General features: G+C 39.1%; 1 protein-coding gene across 2 annotated transcripts in view; it reads right to left on the bottom strand.

Annotated features, from left to right (window-relative positions):
- The window catches only part of rsrc1 (arginine/serine-rich coiled-coil 1), a 148,626-nt gene that overhangs the window by 69,626 nt on the left and 57,331 nt on the right, over nucleotides 1–21,669 (bottom strand). For both annotated transcript variants that reach the window (XM_084419804.1, XM_084419805.1), the window contains exon 5: nucleotides 1,271–1,307. In XM_084419804.1, the coding sequence (XP_084275930.1) occupies nucleotides 1,271–1,307 (37 nt within the window). The remainder of the gene's footprint in view (nucleotides 1–1,270; nucleotides 1,308–21,669) is intronic.

Genomic DNA, 21,669 nt, shown 5'->3' with positions numbered 1-21,669 from the left:
GCTCATTCTCTCTCCTCCCCCATCATGAGTGGACACGCCTCCTACTGCTGATTGGCTCACTCTCCTCCCCCATCATGAGTGGACATGCCCCCTACTGCTGATTGGCTCACTCTCCTCCCCCATCATGAGTGGACACGCCCCCTACTGCTGATTGGCTCACTCTCTCCTCCCCCATCATAAGTGGACACGCTCCTTACTGCCGATTGGCTACAAGTTTATTGTGGTGTCCGATCCACTTTCAACATCATTTCTCAGAAATCGCTTACTGCACCTTTAATAGTGAAGAGGACACAGTATCTATGGTCGTCCACAAAATTATAGGTCAGGCTACACTAGCCGCCCCATGCACCACATGACACTGATGATGTCCCATACAAACACTAATGCCTGTGCTTAGGAACAGGACCAACAGTGAGACATCTTGAGAAGGAATGAGCGGGAATGTGTGATAAAGATTTGATTTTAGAATATAAGCATGATAATTGATAAGGAGTAAGGTCAGGTGTGTAGAGTGACCCTTAAAGGGCCAGGCGTGCGTTTAATATTCAGGGTGTGGAGCTCAGGGAGGTGAGTGTACATTCAGAGAGTCAGGACCCCGCTGTGACCTCTCTCCATTATTCATCCCTTAGAAAAAAAAAAATAGAAATGGAAACTCAATTCCACCCAGGAGGAGAAAAGCATCCCTTTAACTCCAGTGCATGGCACTCTGACCCTGTATTAGAAAGGCTGCAGAAAACCCAGGAAATGTTGGACGTTACATTTTTAAACCCTCCCCAGGGCTCATTTTAAGGGCCAACAGCACGCCCTACATCCAGAGAGAGGGAGGCAGGACGGTAGAAGTGGGAAGGCACTGTGATCTCTCCAGATGTGTTCAGACGTAATGTGTGCTTGACATGAGTGTGTGAACTGTTCCAGACTGAACTGTACATTCAACTGAAAATTCAACAGCTTGAGGATACAAATCAAAGGATGCACACTCTTACTGGTGAATTTGTGTTTGCTTTTTCTGAATTGCCCAACTGACTCAATTCAGGTGGGGAACTAACAAGCAACACCTTCTAGTAAAAAGACAAAAGCAAAAATTATAGAGGAAATGGAAAAAAAAATGGAAAGGGACAAATGGAAGAGTAGAAGTAATGAAAACCCAGGCATTTGTGTGGGAGTCGGAGAAAGACCTCTCCGGTATTTCAAGGCAATTGCTGAACATTCATTTTGGATGCAGATATCAACGTTTCAGGAAACACTGAAGGGGGAAAGAAGCACAACTTACCAGATGTTCTAATCCAGCTTTGATGTTTCCAGTTTCCCTGCAACAGAAGAACAAATTTGTTTCACTGTAAATAACGCAAAGACACCAAGCGTCTCATCACCCTGTGCTCCCACTCACTCCTCCACCTCTTACGGTTCACCCATAATCGCTGTTTTTAAAGGTGTACTGTATTTACCCAGTTCCATGAGGGAAAGAGATTTCAAAAGGGCTCTTATACTTCTTTTAAAATGATGACACAATACAAGTGAAAAGAGTTAGAGTGGAAATCAAAAACATTACAGCGGTTAAAGACAGCTGGTCTTCATGGGAATAATGATGCTCACAGATGCTGTGTGGGTGGGTGTTTACATTAAATAACCATTCATTGTGTCTCAATTCATTCATATACATGCTCAAAGTATGGAACAGTAATACTTTGCAGGATAGAAAATACTGGACATATCCTATTTAGTCTTCTGTGTGCTAAAACTCTGCTTTACTGTACATTATCAGCGACTACAGTTCAATTGTCCATCATGTTTGTTTATGCTTTGACAACAGTATAACACCATACAATTCACTGACTTGAACAAGCCTGTAATATTTACAAAAAAATTGTTTTATATACAGTTGCAATCGAAACTATTCAAGCACATTGCAAATCAGGTTTATTGGCAAAATGTAGGCCTACAGACTTTCAGCTGTTTGCAATGAACAAATCAAACAAAAGTAATTGAAATAGCTCAACACAACAAATGTTTCAAGTGGTTTCCCCAAATTTAACTAAAAATACAACTTTTAATGACTTCTGCAGTTTAAAAATTATTCAACCCCCTGAACAGAATCCCTCACAACAGGACAAATCTGCAAAAAGGTGTTGTCTCAAGCACACTTGATGCAACTAATCAAGGGCTTCATTAGTTGCACCAGGAGTGCTTGAGCTAGAACACATGAAATATCTGAACTGGCTAGTTTTATTAAGTGTCACATTTGACTGCATGTTAGAAATATGGCAAAGTCAAAAGAATGGTTTGCAGCAAGACTTGGTGGCAACAGGAACTGAGATTTAAGCTGCACAGTGGCGGAATAAACGCATGTCAGAACTCCAAGACGTACACAACTACCGACCCAAAAGCACAAGAAAGGTTGGCTCCAATTTGCTCAAAATCATATAAATAAGCCACAGCAAATTTGGGATTCGGTTCTGTGGAACAGAACTTTTCTGCCCTCTGGATCAGCGGTATGTCTGGAGGAAGAAGAATGAAGCATAAGCTGAAAAGAACACTGTCTAAAGTTAAGCATGTTGGTGCTCGGTGATGCTCTGCGGCTGCTTTGCATCCTCTGGCACTGGAAACCTGCAGCATGTGGAAGGCAAGATGGAATTATTGAAGTATCAAGAAATCCTAGGAGAAAACATCATGCCGTCAGTGAGGAAGCTGAAGCTTGGGCGTCATTGGACCTTCCAACAGGACAATGATCCCAAGCATATATCTCAGATTCCACCAAGGCTTGGTTGCAGAAGAAGTCCTGGAAGATTCTACAGTGGCCATCATCGTCACCTGACTTGAACCCCATTGAAAATCTCTGGTGGGATTTGAAGAAGGTGGTTGTAGCACGCAAACCCAAGATTATTACTGAACTGGAGGCCCTTGCTCATGAGGAATAGGCTAAGATTCCACAGAAACGCTGCCAGAAGCTGGTGTCTCGTTTGCTGCAGGTCAAAACAGCAAAAGGATGTTCTACTCAGACTAAAGATGCTTGCCATGAAGGGGTTGAATTTTTGTGACTGGAGAAGTCATTAAAAGTTGCATTTTCAGTTAAATCTGGGGAAACCACTTGACACATTGTGTTGAGCTGTTTCGATTACTTTTGTTTGATTTGTTAATTGCAAACAGTTGCATGTCTGTACATTTTGCCAATAAACCTGATTTGCAATGGGGGTTGAATAATTTTGATTGCAACTGTATGTACACTACTGTCAAAAGTTAATTAGACTTAATTTCAAATGTTTTTTTTTAAATGATCTAATTAAAGAATCCTGAAAATAAAAATATTAAGCAGCATAACCGTTTTCAACATTGATAATAATAATAATTAGGGATGGGGCCGATCCGATCCAGTATCGGTATCGGGACCGATACCAGCGTAATTGACGTATCGGATTTTCCCGATCCAACCTGCGGAGATATCCGATATCCATGAGTCATGTCTGCACTCGCTTTAACGTCTGCTGAAATGACTCCAAAAGTGATTCCCGCCGGCTAGTCTGTTAGCCTGCAAACTGTGGAATGGATTTCCTGAAAGGAGGCGCGGCTCAATGAGACACAGAGTTATGAGACACGCTCCCGCTCAGGAAATCCATTCCGCAGTTTGCGGCTAGCCAACAACGTCCGCTGTGTGGATATACTTCACACTGGAAACACCGCAGAGCAAGACAGCAAAATGCAATGTTTGCAATGATGCAATGAGTCCTTTGAGGCTCCCTCGCGTCGTACAACACAACGAACGCAATCAAACATTTAAAAAAGCACCACGTTACTGTGCGTTCACACCAAACGCGTCTACCGCGTCTAGTTGGACGCTTGAATATTTTGAATCCATTCGCGCGTCCAGAGAAAAATTGACGCGCGTCTGAGGCAAAATCCGCTTGTTTGTTTGCACGATGCTGATGTTGATCGAGCATTTACTGCATCGGAGCGAGGATCACCCTTCAGATAGTGTGTGTGTGAGATGTTTACACTTGCACTTTTCTTATATTTCAAGACGCAAGTATTTGACATTTTGGGAATGTAATAAATATTGACATGACAATCAATTTGAAACCCCAGTTGCATATTTGTTTTCAGAATGGGATTTTTCCTGTTAACAGGATTTCCTGTTTTTCTGACTTCCTTTTCTGACCTTATAACTTACCTCAAGTTGCCTTTTGGGACATACATGCATACATAGGCTACGTACATAACATATTATTACTTGCCTGTTGAGAGAACTTTATTTCAGCATCATATAAAATAAACAAAAATGATAATAATAATATTAAAGCAAACACAGCTCTGGTATTGGAATAGTATCGGTATCGGCCGATATCCAAATTCAGGTATCGGGATCGGATCGGAAGTGAAAAAATGTGGATCGGTGCATCCCTAATAATAATAATAAATGAGCACCAAAATCAGCATATTAGAATTATTTCTGAAGGATCATGTGACACTGAACACTGGAGCAATAATGCTGAAAATTCAGCTTTGCCATTACATGAACAAAATAAATAATAATAATAATAATAATAATAATAATAACCATTTATTAAAAAAATATTGACAAATATTACCGTTTTATTGCAATTGTGATAAAAAAAAAAAATGCAGCCTTGGTGAGCAAAAACTTAATGTCATCACAAACTTCTATAGCGGTGAACGGGAGACGACAGCAAATATAATTTTTACATTTCCATTTGCTCCGAAAGCATAAGAAAAAAAAATCTGTGAAAGAGTTTCCGCGACTTTACAAAAGAGGGAAAATATTTCGAGAGGTTGATTACGTTGGCCAGAAGAGAGAAAAATGTCAAATTTGCTGTCACTCCCTCAGCTGTTGTATTAGAAACAGCCTTGCAGCAGCGTTTTTGCCATATGAAAAAGTTAAATAACATAATATACCGTATAGCATCATAAATGTGTATTAAAAGTGAAAATATGAACAATTTTACTAGATTTGTGGAAGCGCATCATCACAGTCCATGAAAAAGGTCCATTGTGTTTATTGTGCCTCTTTTTCTTCATTATTTCTCGCTGAGACTGGAAATTGCAGAGACCCCAAACATAGAGTATTAAGAGGCATGGGGAGTTTTTATAAGTGCACTGTAACAATGACACCATCAAATAAAGTCTAACCCAAAATACTGTTTTTATTTTTTTATTTTTCTAATGAGAGTAAAATATAAGCAAGCAATAGTATTTATTATTATTATTTTTACTTAAAAATATAAAACTGGCCAGAAAAGGACAGCCTCTACACACCGTGTGTGTGTGTGTGTGTGTGTGTGTGTGTGTGTGTGTGTGTGGTTTGTAAACATGACGTTAACTAGCCTATGGCAGCCCAGAAATGGCTCCAGTGATCAGGGACACAAAACCCCATGTGATATCCACTCTTCCCCCTCTTCCCTCTGATGTCCAAGCACATCTCTCCATCCATCTCTCCTTCTCCAGGAGCGATTCACTGCTTCCTACAGAGATGTTGTCTCTTCCTGATGAGCACAGAAAGGCCAGTGCAAGCTAACAAACATCATCATGTAAAACACAAACAGGTCATTGTTGAGACACACGAGTCAGGGGTTTGGGGCACAAAGTTACCGTGATGACAGAAAGCTGTAACCCTTTAATAAGAACAATTTAGCAGAAAACAATTACTCACAAAAGAGACAACATCACTTCTTTTCCTCTTGACACTCCCTTTCCTTTCCCCTCATCACACTAATTTTGTTTTCTTTTTATAATCACTCATCCAATTTCACAAGTGCTTATTATCTTAGCACCCTCCCCCCATCTCTCTCTTTTTTTGTTGTTGTCATTTAGCAGCTTCCCCTGTCTATGGCTAAATGACTGTATTCTTGTAATTGTATCTGTCTCTCTCTGTGGCAAACGCCTGTGCTGAAAAACAAAACAAAAAAACATCCCAATTAAATTATAACCTTCAAACCGAATCACAACACTGCTGAGTGCAGACAGAGGAAGACATTATTGGCAAACGAATATACATTTTTTATTGAACTGGTACATCTTCACCTTCACCTTATTTTTATTTTTTTTAATCTTCATCAGTTTTTTTTTCCTCTACAGATGTTGTCCATTTCCTGCAGTTCTGCGGGGAGCACAGATCTCCCATCCCTCTCATTCCCTCCCTCTCTCCGGACGCCCTGAACATGCTCGCATCGATTTCTGAATTACAGTGCAATATTAAATAATTAATATACTTGCCATGATCGATGTTTTGCCTTAGCCCAATATTACATTATCAATCAAACTTGGTTTAATGTAATAATATTGAAAATGTGTCAGGGGTTGTTTGGCTGGTTTACAATTTGTGTGCAAGAGAAGCATGTCATGAAGCATTTTATATTGTTTAAATGGACAGTGGTGGAAGATGAAACAAGATCAGTGTTGACCTTGAGCTATAAATCCTACAGATCGGCTTATAATGATCTTAATAAACATAAACCTACTCCAGCCAAAACACTGGCTAGTGCGCAACAGTGGAAGATATATGCACTGGTCAGTTGTATATAATAATACCAAACCTATCCAAACCCTGTAGTCAATATTTGATCCCTTAAAACTAATCTTTGATCACCAAAATAACTATATATAAAATAAAAAAAATCTAAAAAAAATAAATATTCATGCCTTAAAATAGCTTGATTGTAACTCTACACCCTTGCCTCAATTAGTATTTGTGGTTCTATGAATATGCAAATGAGCCCCGCCTCCACTAACTCACACAGCTCAGAGATCCACTGGTTGACGATCACACGTTGATCTGATTGGTTACAAGGTAGTTTGTGACGTCAGAAACACCAGCGATTTCAAACCGTGACTGTCTTTGGTTCACTGCAGTTTTAAGGAGAAAATACTCAGCAATGGTGTCGACTTATGAACTTGCACATGGTTTGTTTTAAAACATATCAAAAACACCACATAGACATATAGTCACCTAAGGACTAAGTTTTAGATTTATCCAGTTGAGTTTATGGTTACTGTTTTGATAAATGTGTTTTTAGCTTTTCAGAAAATGTGAAACAGACTGAAACGCAAGTCATTATTTGGTGAAAATCCTACGCTTCGTCAAGTAAATACACAAATAAGTTTTGAAACAGCTAGAGCGCAAGGTTTCAGATGTCTTGGAACATTGCGGACAAATGTTCTGAACTATGAACGATGTGTTCCATTAAGGAGAAAAGTGATACTGGTTTATACACACATGATATGCAGGAAAAAAAACATTTATATGTATCGTGGCCACAAATTAGGAATTTGGGTAACACTTTAAAATAACTGCACGCTATTAATCATTAGTTAAGCATTAGCAAACAGTTAATTCATAATTCATAAAGCATTAATAGACATTAATAAGCAGTTCATAAATACAGTTATAAATACTTTGTTCTTGATTTATAAGCATATCTATAATGTGTTTAATAATTGTATTTTCATACTTTATTAATTATCAATTTATCATTTCTAAATGAAGTATTGCATTATTTACAAACCAGCTATTTAGGTGTTGTCATTGAGTCAAGATCACTTAGAAAGTGTAAGTAAATGTAGTAGATTCAGGGAGTTATAAAGCATTTAGTAGCGGTCAGCTCACTATTTTTGTGAGCTCAACTAAAGTGAGGACTAGTTATGCTTTGTAAAGCTTTTACAAAGGAGATTTAAAGACTCAGTTTTCTTCTAAACAGAAAAAGGAAACAAACACACACAGTGATACAGAACATAGAGATATTTAACAGCCTTTAAATCTCCTTTGTAAATGCTTTACAAGGCATAACTAGTCCTCACTTTAGATGAGCTCACAAAAATAGTTAAATGACCACTACTAAACGCTTTATAACTCCCTGAATTAACTCTGAATTACAGTAGAAATACATGTTAATAAAGCATTTATTAACACACTAAGTAACTATTACTATACGTCTGAATAATAATATGTATTTAAACAGTTTATTAATCATTTGCTTACACTTTCTAAGTGATCTTTTGAACCAATGACAACTCCTAAATAACTGATTTGTAAATAATGCAATACTTCATTTAGAAATGATAAATTGATCATTAATAAAGTATGAAAATACAATTATTAAACACATTATAGATATGCTTATAAATCAAGAACAAAGTATTTATAACTGTATTTATAAACTGCTTATTAATGTCTATTAATGTTTTATAAATTATGAATTAACTGTTTACTAATGCTTAACTAATGATTAATAGCGTGCAGTTATTATAAAGTGTTACTGGAATTTGTTCTCTCATTTTAGTAAATTGTGTGCAAGTTTAGTAAAGTCTAACCCTAACCCTAACCCTCGTTTTGATTTAACTAAAATAAGGGAACAAATTATTACAACGTGGCCAGGATTTAGTAAAACGAGGGAATTAATTAGTGAAACATGCTAACGTATTAGTGAGTGGTGGGAACAAATTGGTAATTTGTGGCCAATATATGTATACAATACTTATATTTTTGACATATGGGGCTCCTTAGGTTTAGGATGACACAAGGGTAAGCAAATATTTTGGGTGACAAATTATTATTATCCAAATTTGACTTGGACAGGAACTGCAGTGCACCTTTAAAATTGTAAAGCGACTAAAATAAAAGGGAAAGAGAGAGAACCAAAAAAAAAACAAAAAAAAAACAAAGAGAGCTAATAAAGAGGAAATCGGTCAATGAACGAGTAGTCAGCATGAAGGACGGGAAAAAGAAAGTTCCCTCTGCATGGCTTCCCGTAAAGAAGTCATTATTTATCTCGACTTAATTAAGTAAAAGAGGACAAACAAGTCAAAGTGTTAACAGAGCTTGATGCAATGCCAGCCATTTGCTTACAGGTCAATAGTGCCAAATAGGAAACGTCTGACCAATCTGTCAAATTCAAGAGGCCCTGACTGACATCTCTCTGAGTGTGTGTTCATTCCCGACTGCATCGTATCCATGTGTTATTATCCTTTTCTTCTGAAAGCCCCTGTTCTCCATCTCTCTCTCTGTCCATCATCTTGTCTTCTGCACAGGCATGACAGAATTAATTAAAGTGCCCCTATTATGCTTTTTCGAATATTCCCTTTCATGCAGTGTGTAATGCAGCTATCCGTGAATGTACACGATCTGCTCAGTTGTGAAGTCGAAAGTGCACGATAAATAAAGTTATTGTCTCTATTGTTTAAAGAAAAAAATCGACTCTGAACCACCAAAACGAGTCGTCAGTAATTCGAATGCCACTTCCGTGATGGCTACAGTACATGTCACTGGGTAACACATTTGCCTAATGCCCGCCTATGGTCTTCGTTGGCTGCCCGCGAACAATGTTTACTTCGACCCGTCCTCAAATGCTGTAGTTGGTGCTGCGTATATGTCGAGAAGACGCTGTTTTCTCAGCTGCAAAAGCAAATTCTCTATGTAAACACTTCCAAAGGATGAGGATGTGAAGAGTGTGGTTAAAATTACCAGCAGTAACCTTTTGATGATTGTTTTTCAAATCTCCATGAGGACTAAATTGGATTTACAAAATCCTTATCCATTAAAGATGGGTCGGCTCCCAGTTTATATATACTGTAAGTATGACGTCTTTTTTTTTTTATGATGGTAAAATCGACGTCATCATTACTGTCTTTACAGTGTGTACAATCGCTGAGCTTTAAGGAGCCTCTGGAGCTGAAGTTCAGTTATGGTAATTAGCGTTTCTTTTCCGTCTGGCGCTGTAGACCAATCACAACAGACTGGGCCATCTGACCAATCAGAGCAGAGTAGACCAATCGCAACAGACTGGGCCATCTGACCAATCATAGCAGAGCAGACCAATCACAACAGACTGGGCCATCTGACCAATCATAGCAGAGCAAACCAATCACAACATACTGGGCCATCTGACCAATCAGAGCAGAGTAGACCAATCACAACAGACTGGGCCATCTGACCAATCATAGCAGAGCAGACCAATCACAACAGACTGGGCCATCTGACCAATCATAGCAGAGCAAACCAATCACAACATACTGGGCCATCTGACCAATCAGAGCAGAGTAGACCAATCCAATCACAACAGACTGGGCCATCTGACCAATCAGAGCAGAGTAGACCAATCACAACAGACTGGGCCATCTGACCAATCATAGCAGAGCAGACCAATCACAACAGACTGGGCCATCTGACCAATCAGAGCAGAGTAGACCAATCACAACAGACTGGGCCATCTGACCAATCAGAGCAGAGCAGACCAATCACAACAGACTGGGCCATCTGACCAATCATAGCAGAGCAAACCAATCACAACATACTGGGCCATCTGACCAATCAGAGCAGAGTAGACCAATCCAATCACAACAGACTGGGCCATCTGACCAATCAGAGCAGAGTAGACCAATCACAACAGACTGGGCCATCTGACCAATCATAGCAGAGCAGACCTTCACAACAGACTGGGCCATCTGACCAATCATAGCAGAGCAGACCAATCACAACAGACTGGGCCATCTGACCAATCATAGCAGAGCAGACCAATCACAACAGACTGGGCCATCTGACCAATCAGAGCAGAGTAGACCAATCACAACAGACTGGGCCATCTGACCAATCAGAGCAGAGCAGACCAATCACAACAGACTGGGCCATCTGACCAATCATAGCAGAGCAAACCAATCACAACATACTGGGCCATCTGACCAATCAGAGCAGAGTAGACCAATCCAATCACAACAGACTGGGCCATCTGACCAATCAGAGCAGAGTAGACCAATCACAACAGACTGGGCCATCTGACCAATCATAGCAGAGCAGACCAATCACAACAGACTGGGCCATCTGACCAATCATAGCAGAGCAGACCAATCACAACAGACTGGGCCATCTGACCAATCATTGCAGAGCAGACCAATCACAACAGACTGGGCCATCTGACCAATCAGAGCAGAGCAGACCAATCACAACAGACTGGGCCATCTGACCAATCAGAGCAGAGCAGACCAATCACAACAGACTGGGCCATCTGACCAATCATAGCAGAGCAAACCAATCACAACATACTGGGCCATCTGACCAATCAGAGCAGAGTAGACCAATCCAATCACAACAGACTGGGCCATCTGACCAATCAGAGCAGAGTAGACCAATCACAACAGACTGGGCCATCTGACCAATCATAGCAGAGCAGACCAATCACAACAGACTGGGCCATCTGACCAATCATAGCAGAGCAGACCAATCACAACAGACTGGGCCATCTGACCAATCATAGCAGAGCAGACCAATCACAACAGACTGGGCCATCTGACCAATCATAGCAGAGCAGACCAATCACAACAGACTGGGCCATCTGACCAATCATAGCAGAGCAGACCAATCACAACAGACTGGGTCATCTGACCAATCATAGCAGAGCAGACCAATCACAACAGACTGGGTCATCTGACCAATCAGAGCAGAGCAGCACTCGGAAAGGAGGGATTTAGAGAGACTAATTCATCCGTCGAGTCGTTTGAGAATCACTGAAAAATGTGGTGATGTGCGATGTATAAACCTTTTTTGACCTTTGATGCATGTAAACCTGTTGTAGGAGACCTCCAAAACAAAATCTTTCTGTATTCAGCCAATTTTCCTGTATTTTGAAAAGTCAGTGAAAAGCAGAGGTCAAGCTTTTAGCCCAGCGCTCAACACAGATGCATTAATGTACAGCTTTAGTAGGCAGTGGTTTTGTCCTGGCCCACTTTAACCCTGCCAGTGTCTTACAGGTGTCTACAGACAGGTCAAAGCGTATCCTAAGGAGGGCACCCTATCATTTCTGCTGGGGCATTTCAACCGAAGGTGACCCCTGGAAAGCGGCTATTTTGCACAGGGCACCGATTCGATCAGCGGTGGCCCGGGTCAAGATGATACGCAGCTGTTTATGAGCTTTAAAATGTGATCTACATTGGCCCAAAAAAAGTAGTTATAAACTGGGCTGTTTTTCAGATAGAGTTTTTAACCAGATAGAGTCAAGGTGAATTTTAGTCGATTTATAAAGTTCACAAAGGTGTCCTGGCAAACACAAGTGTTGCTCATTGCATGAACTATGGACATGTTATAAAAATGCCTTTATTTAATATTTTGTTATATAATATGGATGTAGATTTTCAGATACATGTCAGTAAAATTCACTCCAAATACCATGCAAATCTCACCTTAACACATTTATTGAATGGTTATGCTCTTATTAATCTGGACTTCACATCTGAACATCAACATTTTTTTCATTTTAAGTCAAGTTAAGTCGAATTTATACAGCACTTTTCACAATACACATTGTTTCAAAGCAGCTTTACAGTATATCATTGTTAATGTTTAAAATATCTTTATATCTTCATGGCTTAGTAGTTTAGTTTACATTTTTGCAACAATATAAACAATCAAGCAGCCAAGATTTGCTATATAGTACTTTACGTGAGTGTGTACTGTATGTTTGTAGGTAAAGTAGGATGTATTTGTATCCATATTTTATTATATCACTGGGCAATAATATCTTTTAAATGATATTTAAACAATCAAGTAGAAGAGATTTGCTATATAATACATAGCGCTTAACGGTATCCGGGTAAGGTTGGATATACTTCTTGTAGTTTCAATTTGTTATTAATTATACATTTGGTTAATTTCAGTTATAAATTCGTAATCTGGTGAAATTGACAATTATGAAACCTGTGAGGTTATTTATTAAATAATATTTTATGGTCATATTATTATTATTTTTGTCAATATCGATAGATGAATGTTCTCTTTTGTGTAAATGAAGAGCTTTTTTTAAGTTTGTTAATGTGGATTTAATTTACATGCTTGTGGTAAAAATCTGGGTATTTTAATTTCATGATATTTTCAAAGGGCAAACAGCTGCAAAACTGAGCATTTTAGTCCAGAAAATGGTGATGTATTATGGATGTCTGACTTAAAAAAAAAATTCAAAAACATTTTAATATTTAAAAAAAAATGACCCCTTAAGGTTCTCATTTAAAAAGAGAAGACAGACTGAGAAAGAGAGCAATATGAAGAAAAGTTCAAGATCAAGCAAGTCACATTATGCATCATCAAATGTGTCAGTGAGTGCTCATATGTTGTCCAAAGCCTGATTAAAAAAAACTATGGTGGGTTTATTAAAGGAGATGATGATAATGGAGAGATGCATCCTTCATCCATATGATCCACTCATCAATGTCTCTCTGGCTTCCTGTGTGGCAGGGAAATGACAGGAGAGCCGAGGAGAGCGTGGCAGAGTGATAGACTTGGCTGTGCAATAAAATGGAGGACAAGGAGGTTGATTGTCATCTCCATATCACGTACTTAGCAGCGGCACTGAATTGAAATTGAAATTGTGTTCCTGAGTGTATAGCACTGCTGGCCCTTTTGATTTCTCTGTTAAACTGTTCAGAGAGGAGGGGCAGGCGCACACACACACACACACACACACACACACACACACACAAGAGTATGCTGGTAAGGCTGCCACCATCACATTTCAGCATAAGTAGGTTGATAATAGCAAAGGCTGGCCAGTGAGTCTTTAATCAGATCAAAACCTCCTTCTTTTAGAGCTCAAGTCCCTAAAAAGGGAGACAGAGAGAGAGAGAAACAGAGAGGGTGGGATAGAGAGATTTATAAATAACAAAACTGGGCTCTTAGCATAATCCTAGCACAGCATAGATTCAAAATCCATTAAAAACCAGGAAAACTCTTCATAGGACACAAAAGAAGTGAAAGAAAGACTGGAGGGTTAGATGACAACTCTGCCACGATCGGCTCCGAACACAAGACCGGAGCTTTCTTCTGTTTTCATGAGGAATGGAGGGCAGCATGTGGTCGGAGATGCTCTTTCCGTGGCAGACGAGTGTTCAAGAGCCAGACGAGAGTTTAAAAATTAATACATAGTTCACCAAAAAAAAAAAAAAAATACAATTTGGTTGAATCACCCTCTTGTCATTGTCAACATGTATGGCTTTCTCCTTTAGAACACAAAAAAAGATGGTCACACTTTACAAAGAAAAATACTCCTAAAGTATTTATTATTCTTAGTTAATGTTCTTTTCAACATTTACTAATGCATGATTAAAATCAAAAGTTGTATCTGTTAATATCATTTAATGGACTCGAGCTACAAGGAACATATTTTTAATAACAAATGTTAACAAAGATAAATAAATATGGTAGTTTTCAACTGGTCGTCAACTAATTGGACATTATTGTAAAGTGTTACCACAGAGATAGTTTGAAGAATACATTTGACTGTAAACTTTTCTCTCTCTCTCTCTCTTTTTTTAGTATTATTTTTTTTTTTTTTTTAGTTTGGAAAGAAATCAGAACGAGTAAATGAAGACCAAATTTTAACTATTGGACGAACTGTATATTTAAAGGAACATTTTATCTAAAAATGAAAACTTACATAATTATTTACACACCCTTGTGTCTTTCCAAACCAATATGATACAAATCCATATAATAACTATGCATGAAGAGCAGTTGCCATTCAGAAAATCACACATATTGTTTGAAGAAACCATAGGACTTCAATCAGTCCATTGTACACAGAGCAAGTCTTAGTGACTACTTTTAAAATACTACCTTTCTGATGACTTTGAATAATGAAAATTTGGATTTAGGTAAGCTGATTTATTGTAGTTTTCTTTTATGCAGTGTTTTATGTAATTGTGTTGTTCTCTCGCTGTACAACACTTTGGTAGTTTTGAAAGTGCTTCATAAATAAAGATTAAGTTGAGTTGTATCAGCCTATTAAAACGACTCATTGCTTGAACAACACGATTTCTGCGAACAGTAAAAACTAGGCTAATACACCCGTGCGTAATTGCAGTGTTATCTGACATTAACTTTATATTCTGCCCTCAGGCTCCTGCATAAGTTGCTTTTCCTTGCATCAGTGAGCCTGTTATATTATTAATACATATTAAAAGAACTTACCAATACCTACATGAAAGTATTAAACTGTTACTCTAACACATTAAATAATGAACTATGCCAACAGTCTGGATCGTGCCACAATAAGATAAAGACGACGTGTCATGGCCTGTTGCATGAAGCCGGATTCTGTGGCTACCCCGGTAAGTTTGAGTCTAGTCTGAGCAGACTCTTGTTTATCAGTCTCAAGAAAGTGGATTGTTCTTTGCTGGTCTTCATTACTCTGGTAACTCACGCTAACATGGCTACTCTGGAGAAAGTTTGATTCTGTGTTAGAGATCTGCTCTCCTATGATTGGTCAGATGGCCCAGTCTGTTTTGATTGGTCTGCTCTGCTATGATTGGTCAGATGGCCCAGTCTGTTGTGATTGGTCTGCTCTGCTATGATTGGTCAGATGGCCCAGTCTGTTGTGATTGGTCTGCTCTGCTATGATTGGTCAGATGGCCCAGTCTGTTGTGATTGGTCTGCTCTGCTATGATTGGTCAGATGGCCCAGTCTGTTGTGATTGGTCTGCTCTGCTATGATTGGTCAGATGGCCCAGTCTGTTGTGATTGGTGTGCTCTGCTATGATTGGTCAGATGGCCCAGTCTGTTGTGATTGGTCTGCTCTGCTATGATTGGTCAGATGGCCCAGTCTGTTGTGATTGGTGTGCTCTGCTATGATTGGTCAGATGGCCCAGTCTGTTGTGATTGGTGTGCTCTGCTATGATTGGTCAGATGGCCCAGTCTGTTGTGATTGGTCTGCTCTGCTATGATTGGTCAGATGGCCCAGTCTGTTGTGATTTGTCTGCTCTGCTCTGATTGTTTTGAGTAAAGTGACAAAAATTTGACATTTTTCAAATAGTCCACAATTTGTTTTAGAAAACTGTTGAGATTATAACCATTTTACTACACTTTAGGTAATTCCACACTGAAATGCTAAAAGGACCCAGATAATATTGCTGGCACCTTCTCGGAGGAGTTAAAGATCATTTGAAAGTGATTCTCGTTTACTTTGGACCAGTGGTGAGTTGAAAGTGCCTGCAGTATAAAACCACATATTCAGCCAGTTCAATTAGAGTAAATGACTATTTTCTCTGAGTTGTGTCTCTGTGTGTACCGCAATAAGCGTGGACAAATAAAAGAAACCCAGAAAACAATCTGAAGAGGTCAGACACAAGACTGTAGCCAAGCTTGGGTAATCTCAAGGCTACAGGAGCATCTCCAGCGACGTCGATGTTCCGGTTTCCATTGTACGTAATGTTGTGAAGAAGTTTAAAACTAAATTCAGCTTTCGCTGAAAACAAGACCTTCACTACAGCCGGACATGGAGGCTTTGCTGCCTTGAACATGTGCATGGTGAATGCCAATCTGTTTTGTAACACAATGTTGGATGCAGTGTCAGAAAGCAGAGACGTCATCGGAGGTCATGGGTATTCCAGCAGGACAATGACCCCAAACACACTTCAAAAAGCACCCAACAATGGTTCAAGACAAATCCGACAGCAGTTATGGAGAAGACACCCTTCTAAGATGGGAGAACTGAAGCAGTTTGCACAAGAGGGGTGAGAGAAACAGCCTGTACGGAGGTGCAAGAAGCTCTCCGATGTTAACAGTAGAGCTTGAATGCAGTTATTTTAACCAAAGGCTGTGCTACCAAATATTAAGTATAGAGGCCCTATTTTAAGGATCTAAGTGCATGGTTTAAAGCGCACGGTGCAAGTGCACTTAGGGTGTGTCCGAATCCACTTTTGCTAGTTTAACGACGGGGAAAATGGTCAGTGCACCCGGCGCATGGTCTAAAAGGGTTGTCCCTATTCTCTTAATGAGTAATGGGTGTGTTTTGGGCGTAATGTGCAATAAACCAATCAGAGTCTCATCTCCCATTCCCTTTAAAAGCTAGTTGTGCCTGTGCCATGGCGGATTCGCTATTTACATGGTGGAATTTGCAAGCGGAAAGACTGAACGCTTCTCCTGAGAGGATATAGATCTGCTCGTGAGCGAGGTTAAAGCTACGGGACAAAGTACACGCGCGTTGTGGACCTGCCTATAGGCGCATATTACTAACGTGCTCATTGACTTTAGACCAGGTTTCAGTTGGTCAATGGCTCAGTCTGTTTCAGCTGCCTCAAAATAGCAACGCACCAACAATGCGCCTGAGCACACCTCATTTTCCGCATAACCATGGGCGCACAGATGGGCGCAAATGCATTTGCTATTTAAACAACGTGGCGCAGAATGTGAAAATTAAAACTGCGTCGGGGATGAAACTAGCAAAACACACTCGCGTCGCGCCTGGAGCTGCATTGCACCGGGTGGATGATAGGGCCCTATAGGGTGTCAAGTGCAGAATTAAAGAAGTTCACAGTGAAAGAAATTTACAGAGAAAATCGGCCAGATTTTGAATGACATCACCTTACTTATTTATTATATTAATTTTACATGATTATATATTGCTTATATTATACACTTGATGCATACACACACATGAGCAATTCTAATTTGGCAAAAAAAAAATGTATTTATTATTTATTGAAATTATTACAAATATATATAAAAGCTTTAGGATTATATACAATTATAAATAAAGCTTTAATTAATTTATTATCTAAATAAATTCAGTTGGTGTACTTGCATTAATATAGTCAGATATTTTCTTTCTCAAACCTTCACTGCAGCAGTGGTGTTTTTTCCTGCCTTTTAAATGTGTTTATTTATTTATTTATTTATTTATTTATAGTAGAATGATTTTATTAATCTTCAGCAGAGAAGTGAATCAAACTGACGCTCTGCATGTTTCATGTGATTGGATGTTCGCTTCAGATGTCACACACTCCAGAGTTAATCAAAAACCCTGAATAAAACCCTAAGGTGACAGAGAACATTTATAGCAAGCATAGTGATAGTGCTGAAACCGGGCTGAATATGTCTGGTTTGGTCAACTCCAAACCCACTCTGAAACTCACATTTGTTCAACTAGCTTTACGCAACAGGACTCAGATTACGGGTATGTGACCGTGTAAGTGATTGTTGGCTTTAGATAACACAAAAGGAAATATTTTAAAGAATGCTCTCACTGCTCCTTTCCATAAAGCAAAATTTTGTGGGAACTGGGGCTGTCGAGCAAACAAATTTAAAATGATGACGCTTTCAATGGTTTGCGTCCAATTTGACAAAACACACTGTGAGGCAACAGGTCTGACAGTGTGTAAGCTTGAATGAGAGTTGAGCGTTAGGCTGTCCTACAAAGGCCAACGCATTAACTACACCAGCGCTGAAACTAAGAAAATGGCTCTGACTGAAGTCGCACCCATCTGTCACAGGACAGATCATAGTTGCACCTGATTTGAAACTTGATTTCACTCAACCCAAATTTTGAGAAAATGTGTAGTTTTAGTGTTTCTTCTGTACTGAAGACTTTCAGTGCAATAGAACTTAATTTTTAGTTGACCTTTTTGGAGCTTTTATGCTGTATGAACATTCCTAAGAACATCTTTATTTTTTTTGTGTGTTCCAAGTCATACGTGTTTGGAACGACATGACAGAGAATAAATAATATTTTGGAATAAATATTCCTTAAGTTAGTGTGAATAATGGGTGACAGGTAACTAATAAGGGTGACTAGCAATTTCAATTATTTGTCACTGATATTTAACTATTTCCTTTTATCCAGAACAAACTCTTCCTAAAATACCATATCAAATTCTTTAACGGGATACCATTGTATAACTTGAATGGTGAGACAACAAACCAACAAGGGAATTGAGCAATGGGAGTCAAAATTAGTATCATATTAAAACAACTTACAATACTTACAAGATGGTACAAATAGGCTATATAAATTGTTGGAAAATCCTTCAACCTTGATATTTGGTTAAAAACTTTCTTCTTATTTTTTTTATTTTTTCAATGAAGATAACTGATTTTCCACATTTTTGATAAGAACTATCATTAGGAGAATATAAAACTGATCAAATAATTATTTGGGATATGAATACAGTCACAAAAGGAACTGTTAACACTTTCACTTTGTGCCTCAGACCGTTCTCAGCGAAAACACATTTCTTTTCAAAGCCACAATTTTGAATAAAATAAAGACTTCTGGTTGAAAGGAAGAAGATAATGTATAGCAGGAGAAAGACAGTGGGGTGGAAATCCAGTACTCTCTTTACATCCTCACTCAATTGTATTGAAATAATCACAATGAAATCAATACGTTTCTGTATGGAATGACAATTTGTTTTCAAACTTGCCGTTTTTTTCTTCTTCTGAGGCAGAGCTCAGTTGGTTAGAGCACAATGAGCAGGGCAGGAGGTATTGAAACGGCTCATGGAGATATTCTTGCTGCCAACACTGCAATTGGACAATGCCATGGCATCTGTCATGGCAGCGTGTAAAAAGATGGTGCTGGCACCGCATAAAAACAGTATCAAAGAGGAATTGAGAAGGAGGGAGAAACAAGCACTTCATTTGCAAACGGCACGCATGCACTTAGACACTGGAGTTAACAAGGTAATCAGCTTCATCACATTACTGAATAATATAGACATCTGTCCACCGAGTTTCTACAGCAATGTGACATCTCCAACCTGACACACACACACACACAGTGTTAAGAAAAACACAAGGCCGTACACCTCTTTTCTAAAACATCTGTTCTATCTCCCATCTTTTACTCTCTAAAATCCCAGATCATAAAGCCGTGGAATAGTCAAGAAAACAAAGCTCAAACGCGACAAAAACCAAATATAGTTATTCTCATTAGTACGCTTGCAACACAGATGAACTGTAGTATTTGATGGAACAATTGTTTATTGCAAGGGTAAGGAGAGTCTGAAGGCACAAAGTGAAGCATTAATTCTGTCATGATAACTCTCGGGAGATTGGTACGGTAATAGAGATTGGCATGGTAATGGATATGGCAATGTTAATGTATTTGGTCTTGGCGGATTTGATCTGCTACACTGCTGCTGCTCCAGAGCAGGCACTTCAGAGACTCGCTACTGCTAATACATTCACAGACATCGCTGTGAGCATGTAACATACAATGTAACATACATTAGACATAGGTGGAGTTGGGGAAGGAGGAGGGTTTCTGAAAGCGTGCTGCATACTGCTAACAGCGACACACCGGTATCTGTTTGAATTGTTGAGCCGCAGCTCATTGGACGTTGATGCAATAGCAACCAACTAGCCGTGCCATGTAGATAATGATGTGATCGCTACCAAATGAGTTAAAGACCTATCAGCCTGCACCATCTAGAGTTTCATGCCAGAACTAGGTCATTATTTTTGTTGTTTATTATTATTATAATTATAATTATAGTGCTGTCAAAAGAACCGGCACCGGTACCAAGTCAATGATGAAATTTAAAAAATGTAAAGATATTTCTTTCTGCAGTACCGGTAGTATTGAGTACCGACTCACTGTTAGGCAGCAGCTTTCAAAACAGATGAATTATAGTGCTCGCTCTGTGAAGAGCATCAAAGGTTTCTATTTGCAGCAGGATTTTTGAAGCATTGTAGACAATAGTGCGTGAACACTATGGCCAATCAGACGTGTTTACGCAAGTCAGAATCCACTCAATTCCTCTCGAAATACTAGAAATCTGTTCAGTGCGAACTCATTGGCTGAACTCAAAGGTGTGACGTGATCTCGTCCCATGAGAATTCGCAATAATAAAATATGACGATATATCTCATCGAGATGAAAAGCTGTCTTGCGATATCAGTATGACTGCGTTGAGCAAAACCTTTTACAGTGCTTGCATTATATAGTTCTGTCTTTTGCTGAATATGATAAGGCTGCACGATATACACACACCTAAATCAAAAACACACATTCTGAAGCTGTTCTGCTTCATATAATGCCATTTTTGCATAAGCTAATATGATTCTTTAGGGTCTAAATTAAAAGTTTGTAATATACTTTAATTAAAAATTCTCATAAGTATTGTAAGAAAACACTCATTTTACCTGGTCAAAAACAGCTCTGTTTTCAGCTCGCCGTTTAAGTGCATGTGTCTTTAAATGATAATGAGCTTTGCTCACCCCGCCCCTCTGTTCTGTGGGGCGTATTGACACAACACCACACGTGGAGTGTTGCCTTGACAACAGTTGAGGGTAACGTTATATTTTGAAGAATGGCAGCGGAGGACACTGTGCAACCGTATCAATTGAACCGGAGTCGGAAAACAGGACGTTTCTGAATGGTTGGTTAACGTAATGTCACTTTGATCTATCTTTGTGTGTACTGGCAGGGTAACGTTAGAGTAGTGAGATACGAACGCTATGTGTTTACTGATGTATACGTTAGTTCATTGACAGATTGATGTTACAGCTAATAGTGGTCATGAAAAACGTTTTTTCTGGTAAATGTAGGCTTGTCCGTGATGCGTAACGTTATCTATGCAGTGTTAGGTACAACTGTCAGGGCTGAAGCACTAACATTTTACTGATCTGTTTAAAAAATAACCAGTCCGTGAGACTGACAGTCATTAGGCACATGAACAACACATACTCAGACAGGAGCTAATACCTTTTTCAATGTTCTCGTTTATAAAGCAGTCTGGTGAAATGATTCGCGCAAACATGAAAGCATTGCTGTTGATCGTGGGGAATGTTGAGAGACAGCTCGCTCACGAGCGAGGGCGGGTCTGTGTTGAAACGCTGCTGTCAATCAACAATCATGGGAGGGGCGTGATTTGAGATGGGGGAAAACATATAAGAAGATAAAAAAAA

The sequence above is a fragment of the Rutilus rutilus genome (genome assembly GCF_951802725.1).
Source record: "Rutilus rutilus genome assembly, chromosome: 9".
NCBI lineage: Eukaryota > Metazoa > Chordata > Actinopteri > Cypriniformes > Leuciscidae > Rutilus > Rutilus rutilus.
The sequence above is the reverse complement of the archived record's forward strand: the minus strand, read 5'-3'. Positions and strand labels throughout refer to the sequence as shown.